At 47.6% G+C, this 13989-nt stretch overlaps 5 protein-coding genes across 5 annotated transcripts; 3 read left to right on the top strand and 2 right to left on the bottom strand.

Moving 5' to 3' along the window:
- Positions 1–845: 845 nt before the first annotated feature.
- N7537_000800 (uncharacterized protein) lies at positions 846–1927 on the top strand (the record flags this gene model as incomplete). The annotated part of the gene is made up of 2 exons (XM_056891858.1): positions 846–1256; positions 1319–1927. The coding sequence occupies 2 exons, from the start codon at positions 846–848 to the stop codon at positions 1925–1927; spliced, it is 1020 nt and encodes a 339-aa protein (XP_056756853.1).
- Positions 1928–2911: 984 nt separating this feature from the next.
- On the bottom strand, positions 2912–3451 carry N7537_000799 (DUF1748 domain-containing protein; the record flags this gene model as incomplete). Its single annotated transcript, XM_056891857.1, has 4 exons — positions 2912–3053; positions 3215–3257; positions 3318–3357; positions 3449–3451. The coding sequence occupies 4 exons, from the start codon at positions 3449–3451 to the stop codon at positions 2912–2914; spliced, it is 228 nt and encodes a 75-aa protein (XP_056756852.1).
- Positions 3452–4305: 854 nt separating this feature from the next.
- Positions 4306–6337, top strand: N7537_000798 (pyruvate kinase CDC19; the record flags this gene model as incomplete). Its single annotated transcript, XM_056891856.1, has 7 exons — positions 4306–4429; positions 4528–4572; positions 4641–4687; positions 4741–4943; positions 5061–5894; positions 5955–6036; positions 6089–6337. 7 exons carry the CDS (start codon positions 4306–4308, stop codon positions 6335–6337), a joined length of 1584 nt encoding a protein of 527 aa, XP_056756851.1.
- Positions 6338–8977: 2640 nt separating this feature from the next.
- N7537_000797 (uncharacterized protein) lies at positions 8978–10568 on the bottom strand (the record flags this gene model as incomplete). Its single annotated transcript, XM_056891855.1, has 5 exons — positions 8978–9291; positions 9358–9812; positions 9871–9994; positions 10061–10187; positions 10254–10568. 5 exons carry the CDS (start codon positions 10566–10568, stop codon positions 8978–8980), a joined length of 1335 nt encoding a protein of 444 aa, XP_056756850.1.
- Positions 10569–12113: 1545 nt separating this feature from the next.
- N7537_000796 (uncharacterized protein) lies at positions 12114–13521 on the top strand (the record flags this gene model as incomplete). The annotated part of the gene is made up of 6 exons (XM_056891854.1): positions 12114–12281; positions 12340–12721; positions 12779–12896; positions 12958–13025; positions 13084–13114; positions 13173–13521. 6 exons carry the CDS (start codon positions 12114–12116, stop codon positions 13519–13521), a joined length of 1116 nt encoding a protein of 371 aa, XP_056756849.1.
- Between the last annotated feature and the right edge of the window lie 468 nt (positions 13522–13989).

Here is a 13989-nt window from a genome sequence, read left to right as displayed (position 1 = left end):
TCGCATTGTACAAGTCTACCTCTCCAGCACTTGAGTTTTGTGAGAACCAGCACAGACGGATTTACATCGGAAATTATCGAATAAGGTCAGTGGAGTCCCAATATTAGCTGAGAAAGAACTTACTTGATGTGTTCAGCCGGTACCCTGAACTATCCTCCGGATTCACGTTGTAGACTTCCGTTGTTTCGGGATCTGGGATGTGCCATGAGCTACTGCATGGCCCCATGACATCGACGTAAACCCTGGTTTCTTTAGTAGAAGTTCGCGGCAGTCTTTTTCGGTGATGACATCAATATCCTGTAGACTTGTCGTGTTAGGGAAAATGTGTACTTCGGTGACCCTATTGCGCCTAATAAGCCCTGTGGCAAAGCGGCCAAGAAACAGGCGATGAATCTTCTCAGATCCTAAAGCCCCTGAGAGGCTTGTCGCCGCATCTAGTTAATTGAATTCACTTGAGTTGAGCGGCATGGTGATGGTTGTTCGGAAAGAAGAAAGAGGAGATAATGGTCTAGATCGCTAAGAAATAATGAGGAGATACTAGTGCAAATAGCAGTCATTCAGGAAGGAAGATACATTGGAAGAAGAAGAAGAAAAGGAGTGATGTGATATTTAAAGGAATAATGAAGGCACGCAAATCAAAAAGATCGTATTTGGGTTCAGAAATGAAGGGAATCGCAATGGAATTAGACAACCATTACCTTACACATCATTCACTGCATCACTCCAGGTCTTATTCCTGCCACTTTATCTTGTCCCTTTCCACTACGCTCCAGCCTTGTGATAAAAAGCAGCGCCGTCCCTGATTCTATCGAGTGCCATTTCTTTGCAATTACTGATCATCAATCATGGAGACTGAGACTAGAGGGCTTGCAGTTTCCCCTCCGGTCTCGCCTGCCATCGAGGCAATGCCAACTTCTCGCAAGGAGTCTGAAGGATTCGACATCCTACTTCCTGCCTCGTCTGTCATCGATTCGACGCCAACTTCTCCCAGTGAGACCGAAGGACCATCAACCCCTCCTCCTGCATTGCCTGTCATCGAGCCTATATCATCTTCTCAACTCACCCTAGGCATCTTGGAAGAATCAGGTCATCAGATAGAGAAACCAGACGCACAGCCTCTTTGTGAGCCATACCGCCAGCAGTTCCACCATCCCGTGATGAGAGAAGCTTTGAAAGCGCTTATCGACAACACTATCTCGGTTGTGGAGTACGGGAACCAGGTCCTTTACAGATACGGATATGCAGAGGTACTGATTGTAAGTGGCGAAATCTTCCTCTTTATTGCTTTGGTTGAATCATTTCATTAACATTTCACCAGCTTGTGGAGTGGGTTGTGCCCGATGAACAATTGCTGTTTGCCTCACAGGTGCTGCTCGAGAACAACTACCCTCGCCTTCTTATCCCAGAGCAAAAGTGGCCTGGATACTCTGCATACTCTGGATCCTGGGAAACCCGATCCTTGATGCACGACCTTGATGGCCAGGGTTGGATACGTGCCCATCTTCTCCCTCTATCATTGGTTGGTTTCACCCTTGATGAAACTGTTGAGGTCCCCTCGATATTTGCCCATGAGCTCCACCTTTTCACTCCTAAACCTTCTCACTACATGGCATCCTTGATACGTCATCTTCTGCAACTCTCCATTGGCGACGGTAGCCGAACTCGCGTTGAAAAGGACCTTAGAGGTTTTATTTCTGCCTATATTCTCAAGGACGGACCGGCTAATACGACCATATGCACTTATCTCAATCACCCGAAAAGCGACGAGGGCTACCAGAAAAGAGTTGAAGAAGGAGTCCGGTTTATGAAGACATGGGACTGGGGAAAGATTGAGAGAAAATACCTGGCCATAACTGAAGGTGCGGTCCGAGATTGCCGCTACATCGACACGCTGACGGACGTTCATGAAGAGCAAGACACACCCTGAGTGGATCTTACGAGGTTGTCGAAGCCTTCGTTGCTGAGTGGGAAGAGAGTCCATTGACTGCGTCTCTTTTTCGTCTGCACTCTCGTTTTCATCCTTCCGAAGACTCATGCGTTCTCTTCACCATAGCTTAAGATAGTCATGCATACCATTTCTAGACTTTCTTGTTTTGTCCTATACTTCTTACCCTTCTATAAACTTATTCTACAACAACAGGGAAAGTGTCAAGATGTAATACCAGACAATGTCCAAAAGGTCTACGGGTATTTTCGAGGGTCATGCTGATATGTTTGGCAAGCTATATAGTTTACAACGATGTAGTTCACAGCGAAAGTCTCGACTGAAGCTCACTAGTTGGGGAACTTTCCGACAGAGATTTAAGGAATCAACAAACCCTAGTTTAAGGGATTCAATGCCGATCCAAGCCTAGGTATGCACCGAAAGAATGATCTCGGGTTACCCAGATTGCACTCGGCTGGTAACAGAAATCTTGGTGTGGTTGTGACTTGTGTTCATATTTACAACTAGGGTATTCCAAGGATTGTCCGCTAAACTCGTGGCTGGATTCGGTATGATGATATAGACAGGCAGAAAGGTAAAAGGTATCGAAAAAGCCAAGACGCCATGACCATAAAAGCATCGGTCGAAAGTGGAGGCTGGAGCGTAGATAAGGATTGGTCATCATTCGTCAATCCAGCCTTGAAGCATATACTTGTGGCGGCTGGGCGGTTTAAAAAGAAACACCGTCCACAACACAGACTCAATCTGTACGTACTGATATCGTATCATATTGCCATAGGGCCAAGTGTCGAGCCCAGGGCCCAGATTCATGCCGCCAGTCCAGTCCCGCGGCCATTTATGCGGCCCCGTAAGCCTCCATGCGCATCACTTCGGAATCCGCTATCATACACATATCAAATGGCCGAAAGTCAAATCATGACAAAGGGATCGCCGATCGTCTTCCCATGTTGAGTATGGCGGCGCCAATCACCGGCGTCGTTCGAACCAGGCAGACGAGCCCATGACAGCCACGGACTGGTCCATCATCCACTCGCCAACACCAAGGTAGCTGTCAACCCATTTCTTGACGTCTTTGTTTTCTGTGATCTTGTCTGAATTGAGGCTGGGGCTAGGAAAGTCCCACGCACACACAGCCCAACGGGGGTGCGCGAAGGGTAACAGAGTTAGCTAACAGTTATCCCATGCATATCGAGGGCTCCCAAGACGAGCAACAAGCAGAATAAATCATAGCTTGGAATAAAGGATCGTGAGGGGTAGGGATGTATTTACGTTAGGCCCGTGGAGCGCTTGACACCTGCCAGGAAGGCGGAGACTAAAGTTCAAGGCACTGATTAGTTTGTATTCCTAGGCACAACAGAGACTTAGAACTCACAGAGAACCGCATCAAATGCGTAGTGGGTAAGACGGCCGAACTAGATTGCAGCGAACATCCAAGTCAGTCATGGCATGCTCTATGTTCTGGGGACCTCGGCTATCCGGGATCAACCAGCAAAGGTCTCTTACCATGATGCCAAGTAGAAGTTATCAACAATGTGGATATTGAGTAACCGGTAGTCACCAAAAAGCTTGAGAGACAAAAGTAAGAGGAGACCCAAGCTGTCATGGAGACCGCCTAAAGAGCGGTCACGTGTAAATTCACATGACGTCTCTAGAGTGGCTGGAGATGGGGCTGGTAAAACTGGGTACCTGACATAATCTATAATGTGGCTGCCGGATCGGGCTAAGGTGTCAGGTTGCCCACCTGAGGTGCCCAGATGCACTAGCCCCGATTCGGTCTATCGATAAGCAATCCCATCCCACCGAAATCCCCTTTCGCCTTTGGGCTCCGGGGATCTCTGAGCTGGGGCTCGATCAATTGGGTGTCTGTATTTGTCACATTTATTCGATAGAAAGACTCCAATCTACAGCGCGTAGGCCAGCACGGGGCAATCCTCCGCTTTTTTGCGGTCAACCCAGTCTGGAGTTGATATATATTTTTTTTTCTGCCTAGACTATTTATGCCGCCTCTGCCGACAACTGCAGCTCTCAGTAAATGAAAAATATAGGTAGCCAAAGAAAAAGAAAAAAGACCAGACAGATCCTCATATTCCATAGAATTCGTAGATTAATTTGGTATAGATAGTGTCTCGTGTCAATAGTATGATTGTCATAGTATGATCAAAAAAAAAAAAAGTCTCATGACGGATGGAACCAATACTCACACCGGCGGCCAACATTTTCCCTCCCGCCCCGCACCCATCCGTTTTCTCTTTCCCCTCCATCTCCCTCATCCTTTCTCTTCTACCATCCTCTCTGATTCTCAATTGATCAGAACTACTTTACCTTTTCTAAATAATTCAACAATTGTTGATCATATCAAAATGGCGGCTACCAACTCCCTCGACCACCTGAGCAACCGCATGAAGCTGGAGTGGCACTCCAAGCTCAACACCGAGATGGTGCCTGCGAAGAACTTCCGCCGCACCTCCATCATTTGTACCATTGGTATGTCAAACCAATAATGATAAACTCTTCAGGTTGACCCTGTCGAAGAAGTTGCGATGGAGAAAAAACCCCCCGAATACTAACAGGCAATCGATCAGGTCCCAAGACGAACTCCGCCGAGAAGATCAATGCTCTCCGCACAGGTATGGCAATGAAGTTTCCGATGGAAATGAGCAGCTTTGTTGGGTAGTTAGACTGACATTGGCCATAGTCGGTCTTAACGTTGTTCGCATGAACTTCTCCCACGGATCATACGAGGTCAGTATCTCCAATTATCATCTGATGAAGACTTTCACTGACTTAGTCTGTAGTACCACCAATCTGTCATTGACAACGCTCGCGAGGCTGCCCGTATCCAAGATGGACGCCCTCTCGCTATTGCTCTCGACACCAAGGGCCCCGAGATCCGCACCGGTAACACCGTCGGTGACAAGGACTTCCCCATCAAGCAGGGCACCGTGCTCAACATCACCACCGATGAGGCGTACGCCACTGCTTCTGATGACAAGAACATGTAAGGACATTCTCATTGCCGAAGACTGGACTGCCTCAATCGATATTCGCTCCATGTATCTGCGTGGCTGAACGAGCTTGACATGTGTGACGTGAACTGACAAGTGTGCGACGACAGGTACTTGGACTACAAGAACATCACCAATGTGATCACCCCTGGCAAGCTCATTTACGTCGATGATGGCATTCTGTCCTTCGAGGTGATTGAGGTTGTTGATGAGCAGACCCTTAAGGTCAAGTGCCTGAACGACGGCAACATCTCATCCCGCAAGGGTGTCAACCTGCCCGGCACTGATGTAGACCTCCCCGCTCTTTCGGAGAAGGATATTGCCGATTTGCGATTTGGTGTCAAGAACAAGGTCGATATGGTCTTTGCCTCATTTATCCGTCGCGGCAGCGACATCACGCATATCCGTTCCGTCCTTGGTGAGGACGGCAAGGAGATTCAGATTATCGCCAAGATTGAGAACCAGCAGGGTGTCAACAACTTCGATGAGATTCTCGCCGAGACCGACGGTGTTATGGTCGCTCGTGGTGACCTCGGTATCGAGATCCCCGCCCCCAAGGTTTTCCTTGCCCAGAAGATGATGATCGCCAAGTGCAACATCAAGGGTAAGCCCGTTATCTGTGCCACCCAGATGCTGGAGTCCATGACATACAACCCTCGCCCCACTCGTGCTGAGGTTTCCGATGTCGCCAACGCCGTTCTCGATGGTGCCGACTGTGTCATGCTGTCTGGCGAGACCGCCAAGGGTAACTACCCTTGCGAGGCCGTTAAGATGATGTCCGAGACCTGTTTGCTGGCTGAGGTTGCCATTCCTCACTTCAACGTCTTCGACGAGCTGCGCAACCTCGCCCCTCGCCCCACTGAGACCTCCGAGTCCGTTGCCATGGCCGCTGTCAGCGCCAGTCTGGAGCTGAACGCCGGTGCCATCATTGTTCTGACCACCAGGTATGTGCCGGAAAACCCTTTCTGTCGTTTTGTATGACGATCATACTAACAAATCCATAGTGGTAAAACCGCTCGCCTTGTGTCGAAGTACCGTCCCGTCTGCCCCATCCTGATGGTCACTCGCAACGACACTGCTGCCCGCGTAAGTCCAATTCGATCGTTAGATTGTCGTTCTTTGCTGACAATAGTTTCAGTACTCCCACCTGTACCGCGGTGTGTGGCCGTTCTACTTCCCCGAGAGCAAGCCCGACTTCAACGTCAAGATCTGGCAGGAGGATGTCGACCGTCGCCTCAAGTGGGGTATCAACCACGGTCTCAAGCTCGGAATCATCAACAAGGGCGACCCTATTGTCTGCGTCCAGGGTTGGCGTGGCGGTATGGGCCACACCAACACCGTTCGTGTGGTGCCCGCCGATGAGAACCTCGGTCTGACCATGGAGTAAATCTGTAAAGTCAATCAGATAAGCTTTCGGTGATCGATGGCCCAGTGTGCTTTTTTTTACCGCCGGTGTGCGGATGGGATACATACCTTCTTTCTTTCTCTGTTCTCAGTTTTTTTTTTGCTTTCGAAGCCAAGTTTGTTCTGCGCTGTGTGGTCTGGACCACAGTCTGGAAGGTTAATACATTGCCCATGTAAATGAAACGAATTTAATGCTTTCTGGTTAAATTAGTCGATTAGTGGGTTAGTAAAGACTAGACAATTCAAATTGAATAGGCATGAAACTGGTATTTTGTGCTTGAGTCCTTGTAGACTTGATGTATCGCCCGTCGAGAGTTCGCGATCGTCAGTAGTCTTGCATTCACATGCCAATGCATAGACTGACTGCTCTGGAGTCCATACGCGATTGGAACTGGAATGATCCTCTTGAAAGAGGACTCCAGTGGAAAGAGGAGGAAAAAAAAAACGAATGAACAAAAACCGGATGCGGGGGGACGCAGGGACCCGAAGGCAGGCCACCTTAAAATCCCCCGACACCGAGGCTTGCCCATCCGCCCGAGAGGGTGACGATATCCCCCGGGCACATGCCGCAGACGCATTCTGCGCTTCCCACTCTCTATAGCAGGAAATGATGGGATTTTCCGAAATGCTTCTCGACGTCACATTAGCGAAAGAAATAAAAAGAGAACTAGAAAAAAAAGGACGATTAAATTAGTTAAACAAATTTCGCGGAGCCCTTGCCGGCCCGGTCCCGGTTTCTGCCGATAGTTCCAATGCTGAGATTGGGCGATGTATAGATCTGTGTCATTTCAAGTGGACATTATATGGCATGTCCCTTATAGTAGCGCGGACAGCACCGACTTTTCCGAGGCATACGGAGTTGAAACCAAGCTATTGTTCATATTTCGGTCCCAATGCGCACTATATCGCTGTAATAGCACTTTCGAACTGAACGCACGTCATTTTTGACTTTCTACATACCGTGTGAATATCACCTAAAATTCTTCGTCAGTCCATGGGTAAATTCAGCCATACTTCGTAAGTCTTCAACATGCATCGCTTGCAAGGCCTGTCTTTTGTCTTCCAATCAAACCCGTCCGCTGCACAGGATATGATGTGTGACCTCGCTGTGAAAATAGCTTATACGAAGCTCGTAGTCAGCCAAAGCTCTTCTGATATAAAGTGGATTGACTCACTTCTGAGTGTGCTTAAGGCTCAGGTAGTTGGCGTAAAACAGGCATTCACTGGGGATCTCATGGAAAGTAAAGAGGCGTGCATTGACTCTCTGGAGATTTAGATGGATGTCTTCAACCCAGGCATCATCGCTGCTCTCCTCCGTGGAAGCCTATGTGACTTCACCCAGCCTTGATGAAAAGGAAAAGGCAAGTTTTCTTTTAATTGATTTGAAGGATGCCTCAGGGGACAAAGTATTGGAAGCCGTGAAGACGATTCAGAATTCGTACATGGGTCGCCACAAGCTTGAAAATGTCTCCAAGAAGATGGAAACAAAATTCCACCAAGAGCAAATCTGGAGACGGGATGTCCCGTGTTTTTCTAGTTCGCCTCTAATTAGAGAAGGCATAATCGACTACGAGTCGGGAGCGTCGTCCTGATGGCTTTTCATCCCACCTCACCGCTGATTGCCTGGGCGGGACCCTATGGAACTTATGTATCAGATTTCATGCATGAAACGATCGGTTAGCTCTTCCTTTCCAGAGAAGCGTGATGCAATTGTCTCGGACTCCAGGGGTTGCTTTTTTTGAATCTTAGATCTACTCCGATTTTCTAGCTGCGGGAGAATTTTATTCGGAAAAGAAGATTACAAACACCTTGGTTATCCAGTCTGCTTTGTAGTGGCTGAAACAGGGATACCGCCATCGATACCTGATCCCACGATTCAGCCAACAACGTCAGCTTTAATCTGATACATCAACCGTATGGAACCTGTCAGCCGTACCACAGCAGTTACTCGACATACCTGCATACTCCACCCCAACTCGACAACTGCGGTCTGGGTGCCAGGGAGTCGAAATTATTGATATATCTCTTGGAAATTTTGGACATGATACCCCAACTTCGATCGCCTCCTCCCCTGAATCGATAATGGGGAATTGATTGCAAGATTGAAGATAGGGAGACCATAAAAGCCACTTATCAACCCAGCTAGATCCCTTTAGTATTGTTCCTGGACCAAAAGGTATCACGTACACCGGAAATTATTGGCAATAGTTACCTTCAGAGAGTTTAGGTGGGTTCCCCTTCTTATTCTGACTATAAAAACTAACGGCAATTGCTGATTCAATATCGTAGGCAAATATTCTCGCCAGACTGCGATCCAGTTTATGCTACTAGGTCTCGTCAGCAACGGAGAAATCCAGATCGAAGGCTAGATACAGAGGAACACCGACATTAAAAAGATCACTTGGAACAGTTAGCTATACACTCTTTTAAGGCCAATATCTTTTGTCTTTTATATTTGACAGTTTGGATCAGTTAGTGCTCCGTATAACTTCTGTATAACGTGGTATTATATCCGTTGTCAGCTGGTCCACATATCCTCAAAATATATTAATTTCATTTAACCGTAAAATCCTAAAACATATATACAATCTACGGTCCTGACTATCAGAACCTCCAATATCACTTATGCCAATTCACACTCGATAAGACTCTCGACTCCTTTCTGGGCACTCCAAATCTTCGTGATCTTCAGCCCAGCAGATCCCACCAGCTGGTGCCAGTGAGCTTCAGTTCGCTCGGTCGAAGCGAAATCAGCCATCATGATAATATCCAGACTGGTTGTCTCCCAGTATGCGTTGGTATCAGGGATGACATTCTCGTTAATCAGCACCTTGCTGTGTCCGCGCTTCATGGCATCCACGAGACCCTTCAAGATCTTGCGGCAGTTATCATCTGTCCAGTCGTGGAGGACAGAGTGCATATAGTAAGCGCGAGCACCTATAGAAGGAAAAAGGATTAGCGTTGATCTGAGTTAATAGGGGGTTATAGAAGGGGAAAGTATACCCTTAATTGGCTGCTCGGTGAAGAAGTCATGCTCCATTGCCTCGATCGAGGGGTGCAGTTGGCCTGCCTTGGCTTGAGCGACCACATCGGGAAGGTCCTGGAGTACCAGGCGCCCAGGAGCATCAGACCACTTTCGCCTAAACTCCGAGAGATCGTGGCCCATGCTGCCACCGACATCGACGATGAGAACATCATCCTGTGCAACATTCGAGAATAGACTGGGCACGTCATAGAAACCGACATCCATCCAGCTAGGACGTCCTTGATGGTAGACAGACATGTGATTGTTGAACTGGCTAGCAGCCTCTGGGTTCTCCTTCATGAACTCGAAGAAGTGAAGATCGGTTCGGAATCCGCGCTGGAAGGCACACTCCTTGCCGTTGGCTGGGTTGGCATAGCCATCCTTCTTGAGCTGGGCAGGCAGAGCAAGTACACCGGAGGTGATGCAGTTAGTCCTAGCCAATGAGTTAGTATTATACCTTTTGGTTCCAGGTCCACGGGGATCAGACTTACATGCAAGGGTACGCATCATTGTATCGTTGCAAGCTCAGCGAAATGGAGATCCCGGTGCGGCGGTATTCGTTAGGACCAGTCTCGAGGATAACTCCCATTGCACACAGATGCTTCAGGATGCGAGCTGATCGGATATATAGTTAGTTAGGTGTGCCCGACCAGACACAGGGTGAGATGGCAAGTTACATACCAAGAAGCACTGGGTCAGCGCATGTGGCATTGGCCAGCTCGGTAGCAGACTTCGGTCTCTCATCCTTGGACAAAATAGCAAAGATTCCCAGATCAACAGCTGTCTCCACAGAAGCATAAAGGGTAGCCTATAAAGTCAATATTAGTTTCCGTCAACGACACCAAGGTGACGCTTTCGAACCATGCGAACATACCTGGGACCAACAGTATCTGATCATAGCTTCACGCGGGGTCTCAAGTGCGTAGACCAGGGATCGAGCGGCTTCCAAAAGCGTTGTTCGATCGGTGTGGTCTTGCAGACTGGCGACTTTGCCAAGGGAAGCAACTTGATCGACCAGGCCAGGAACCAGCTCGGGTGTGTTGGCGGAAGTTGCTACGCGGTCGACGAAGGCCTCCTGGAGGTCTCCGTTGGTCTGGGAATCTCCATTTGCATGATTTGTGCCGTTCGTGTGGGAGTCCCCGTTCGTGTGGGTAGTTTCACTGGATGTAAGGCTTGCGACGTCGGTCATTGTGGATGTAATATAAGGAAGTTTGAAAGTACAAAAAAAAAGAAACGTGGAGGTTGTAACTGTACAAGCCAAAAGTACTTGAGCGGTCTTTAAATAAACTACATTCACTATATATGCATCCCCTTTCCTGGGATAAGCCGCAGTCACTGTCTCCTTTTCTTTCAACCAAGATACGCGCGATGAGCAACGGTTGGACCGGGTGCAATCCTGCGGGTCCGCTGTCAGAAAGATCAGCCTGGATTAATTCCACTCGGGCCATGCGGGCTCCTTGTGTTGCGAAGGTTGGGGGCCAAGGAAGTGGAGACTCGGTAGCTGAACGTTGTTCCTATTCGGGTAGTCGACTAGTAGATTGTCTAATGGCTCGCTACCCCGTATTTATTTGTACATAATAGTGAAAGGTACGGAGTTAAGGAGATTCAAATTAAAATTAGAGCGGATGGGCCCATCACAGGATGTTGAGGAACCAAGTTATTACCTACCTATCGTGATCGTGATAGGTAGTATGCCAAACCGACTTGGGCTTGGAATTTCCTTATATTCCTGCCAAAGAACAATACCGGTATTTTTGTGCACACAGAGCATGTGCACGTCAGTGACAGACGTTTACATATCAGAAAGGCCAAGATTCTGACAGAACCGGCTCAGTGGATCGAAATAGATTGAGATCCACATCCCACATCCTGTCAAACGGCTTAACGGGATAGTGGCGCATTTTCGGTCCTTTAGACCGCGTCGGATTCCCCAGAGGTGAACTCTATATTTTGGTATATTTTGTATATTTTGTATATTTTGTATAATTTATATTTGACATACTCCCGGTACTCGATAGTACTTTTGTCTGATTCAAGGATTTCAGGGAAGAGCCGAGCTGGCTTATGAAAACCACTCTCTTCATAATATTAGGGTTAGTTATGGGATGTTTAAATCTTCGGATTCTTGTTCTTAGTATGATTTTTAGAACGTATGATCTTCCATCAAGAAATTCTTTTCAAGACTATCTGGGTCAGATGTCAAGACTAACAACCCAAATGGTCCGATAGCAAAGCAGCATGTTCTCCGTACCTCCGGGACTATTTACGATGCAGCACCGGAGGCCCGTCCGCAAGGGATCATCCGGCACGAAGTACTTCTGCTGTATATTTTAGCGGCACCGACTAACTGGTTAGTGTGACAAGAGTTCTTTTTCCCTACCTGACTAAAAGGGGGACTCGTATGTACCAAAAAATACTGTACGTAACCTTAGCATCGGAGATTAATCGCCGAACAGTGGTATGGTGTCTGTAAAAAATGAAAAACACGGCTTGCCAAAAATGGGCGATCGTCGCAACTGAAACCCGAAAGTTTTCCTGTTCACAGGACCTCCATAATAGTTAGTCGAATAACGGCACACTTAAATCAATCCCGTCCCTAACTCTATATATCATTTCTTGTAAATCTTGATATGCTAGTGTTAATTTTAGCAGGCTCCCGTAGGGGTTTATATAACCCAATGGGGTCTCACTTTCTCTTGCACACTCTCGCTTTTCCCGCATCAGGCTTAACACAATGGCGGTCACCGCTGAAAATCTTCATGATGACAAGGGACCTAAGATCCTGGCTGTGCTATGGACCTTGACTGGACTAACAACCGTCATAGTCATAGTTAGGGTTTACATCCGGCTGAAGTTGCTGCGAAATTTTGGTATGGATGATTATTTGATTGTGATTTCTATTGTAAGAAACCTCGAGCTCTTTCTTATCTAGGTGCATCTAACGGGGGTTTGTATGCTAGATACTGGGGCTTGCATACTGCGGAGTCTCTACAGCAGGGGTGAAGGTGGGCTATGGAAAACATGCCCTGTACTTGAGTACGGATAATCTGGAGACGGCCATTCTACTCAATACAGTTAGCTTTTTGTTTGGGATTCTCTCCTTCACTCTTCCCAAGATCGCTGTGACCTCCATGTTAACCCGGATCTTGAATCCCAAGCCACTACATAAGACTGTACTGTGGATGATGGTTGGAACCGCAGCCGCCGTGTCCATTATCTGCATTCTGATCTTGTTCACAATGTGCAATCCGGCAGAGGCATTGTGGAAGCCTAGACTTGTGGCAGCAGGCGCCAAGTGCAGGAGTACAACGATGCTTATTGACTATGCTATCTTCACTGGAGGTAGGTCTCTTCCTCTTCAAATATCTGTACCTCTCGGAATTAACCCCGTACTTCTAGCGATCTCCGCTATTGTTGATCTGTCTCTGGCCATTTATCCGACCACGGTCTTGTTGAAACTCCAAATGTCTCTACGAAAGAGAATTGCGCTATGTGCTGCTTTAGGGCTTGGTTCAATGTAAGTCGATACCTCTAACTCGTTCCATACTGCCCAGAAGCTGACCGAAGTGGCAATGAAGTGCTTCTGCGATGGCTATTATCAAGTGCACCCAGCTGCATGGACTCGCCGACAAATCTGACTACACATGTAAGTCTTTCTACCACCCCTATTATCTGTCTACGATCAAAGGCTGACCAAACAAAAGACGGCACTGCCGACCTTGTCATGTGGACCAAGTGAGCACCACCATCTGATCTACTTGCCATGCGATCTAACCATTTGTTCTCTGTGTAGTATCGAGGCCAACGTCGTCGTTATAGCATCCTGCATTCCCACCTTACAGCCACTCCTCGAAATCCTTCTCGGCAAGCGAGCCATGGGCTCCTACAGCCAAGGCAAGAGCGATCAGTACAAAAACAGCAGCAATTTCCCCTCCACATTCCATCGCTCCAAGCAGTCAAAAACCCACGACGACCTCAGATTTACCAACATCGACAACCAAGAGAGTCAAGAAAACATCCTTCCCACCGATGACCACGGGAAGAATAGCCATCCTCTAGGACATATCCACCGCACAGATGATGTGACTGTGGAATACGAACCATCTCCATCAAAACCAGGGCCGGGATATACTTCTTGGTAAACACGTATACCGAGGCTAAGCTCTTAGCTCCCCTTCCCCTTAAAAAGCAACATGGGCAATTGAATTGACCACCCAACAACCTTAGCCCATCGAACAATGCATCCCACGAAGAGGAATTTGCCGATGGGTGTCGTGTTTCTGCGCACATTAATGTCCACCGGTTGCACTCTCACCTTTGACGGATTTCTTTATCTTTTTTTAAATGTATATATTATGTACTACTTATGTCGAGCGCTTGGATTAGAAGTTGGGCAATATACTTCTTCTGAATGGATGAAAGCTTTGAATATATTACTTCATAGCATAAGACAAGTCCTCATGAACACAGCTTTTCTTCCGTGGCTTATTCACCTATTCATGTAGGTTGGCCCAGCGTCTAATATAATAAGGATGTCATAGCCCAAAGTTTGGACTAATATATCACAAGGGGCATCCCGGGGTTGCGCACTAGGAACCGGCATAAAGAGC

Source organism: Penicillium hordei, assembly GCF_028827395.1.
Source record: "Penicillium hordei strain IBT 12815 chromosome Unknown utg000001l_segment0_segment0, whole genome shotgun sequence".
Taxonomy (NCBI): domain Eukaryota; kingdom Fungi; phylum Ascomycota; class Eurotiomycetes; order Eurotiales; family Aspergillaceae; genus Penicillium; species Penicillium hordei.
Note: the sequence above shows the minus strand (reverse complement) of the source record. Positions and strands in the feature narration are given on the sequence as shown.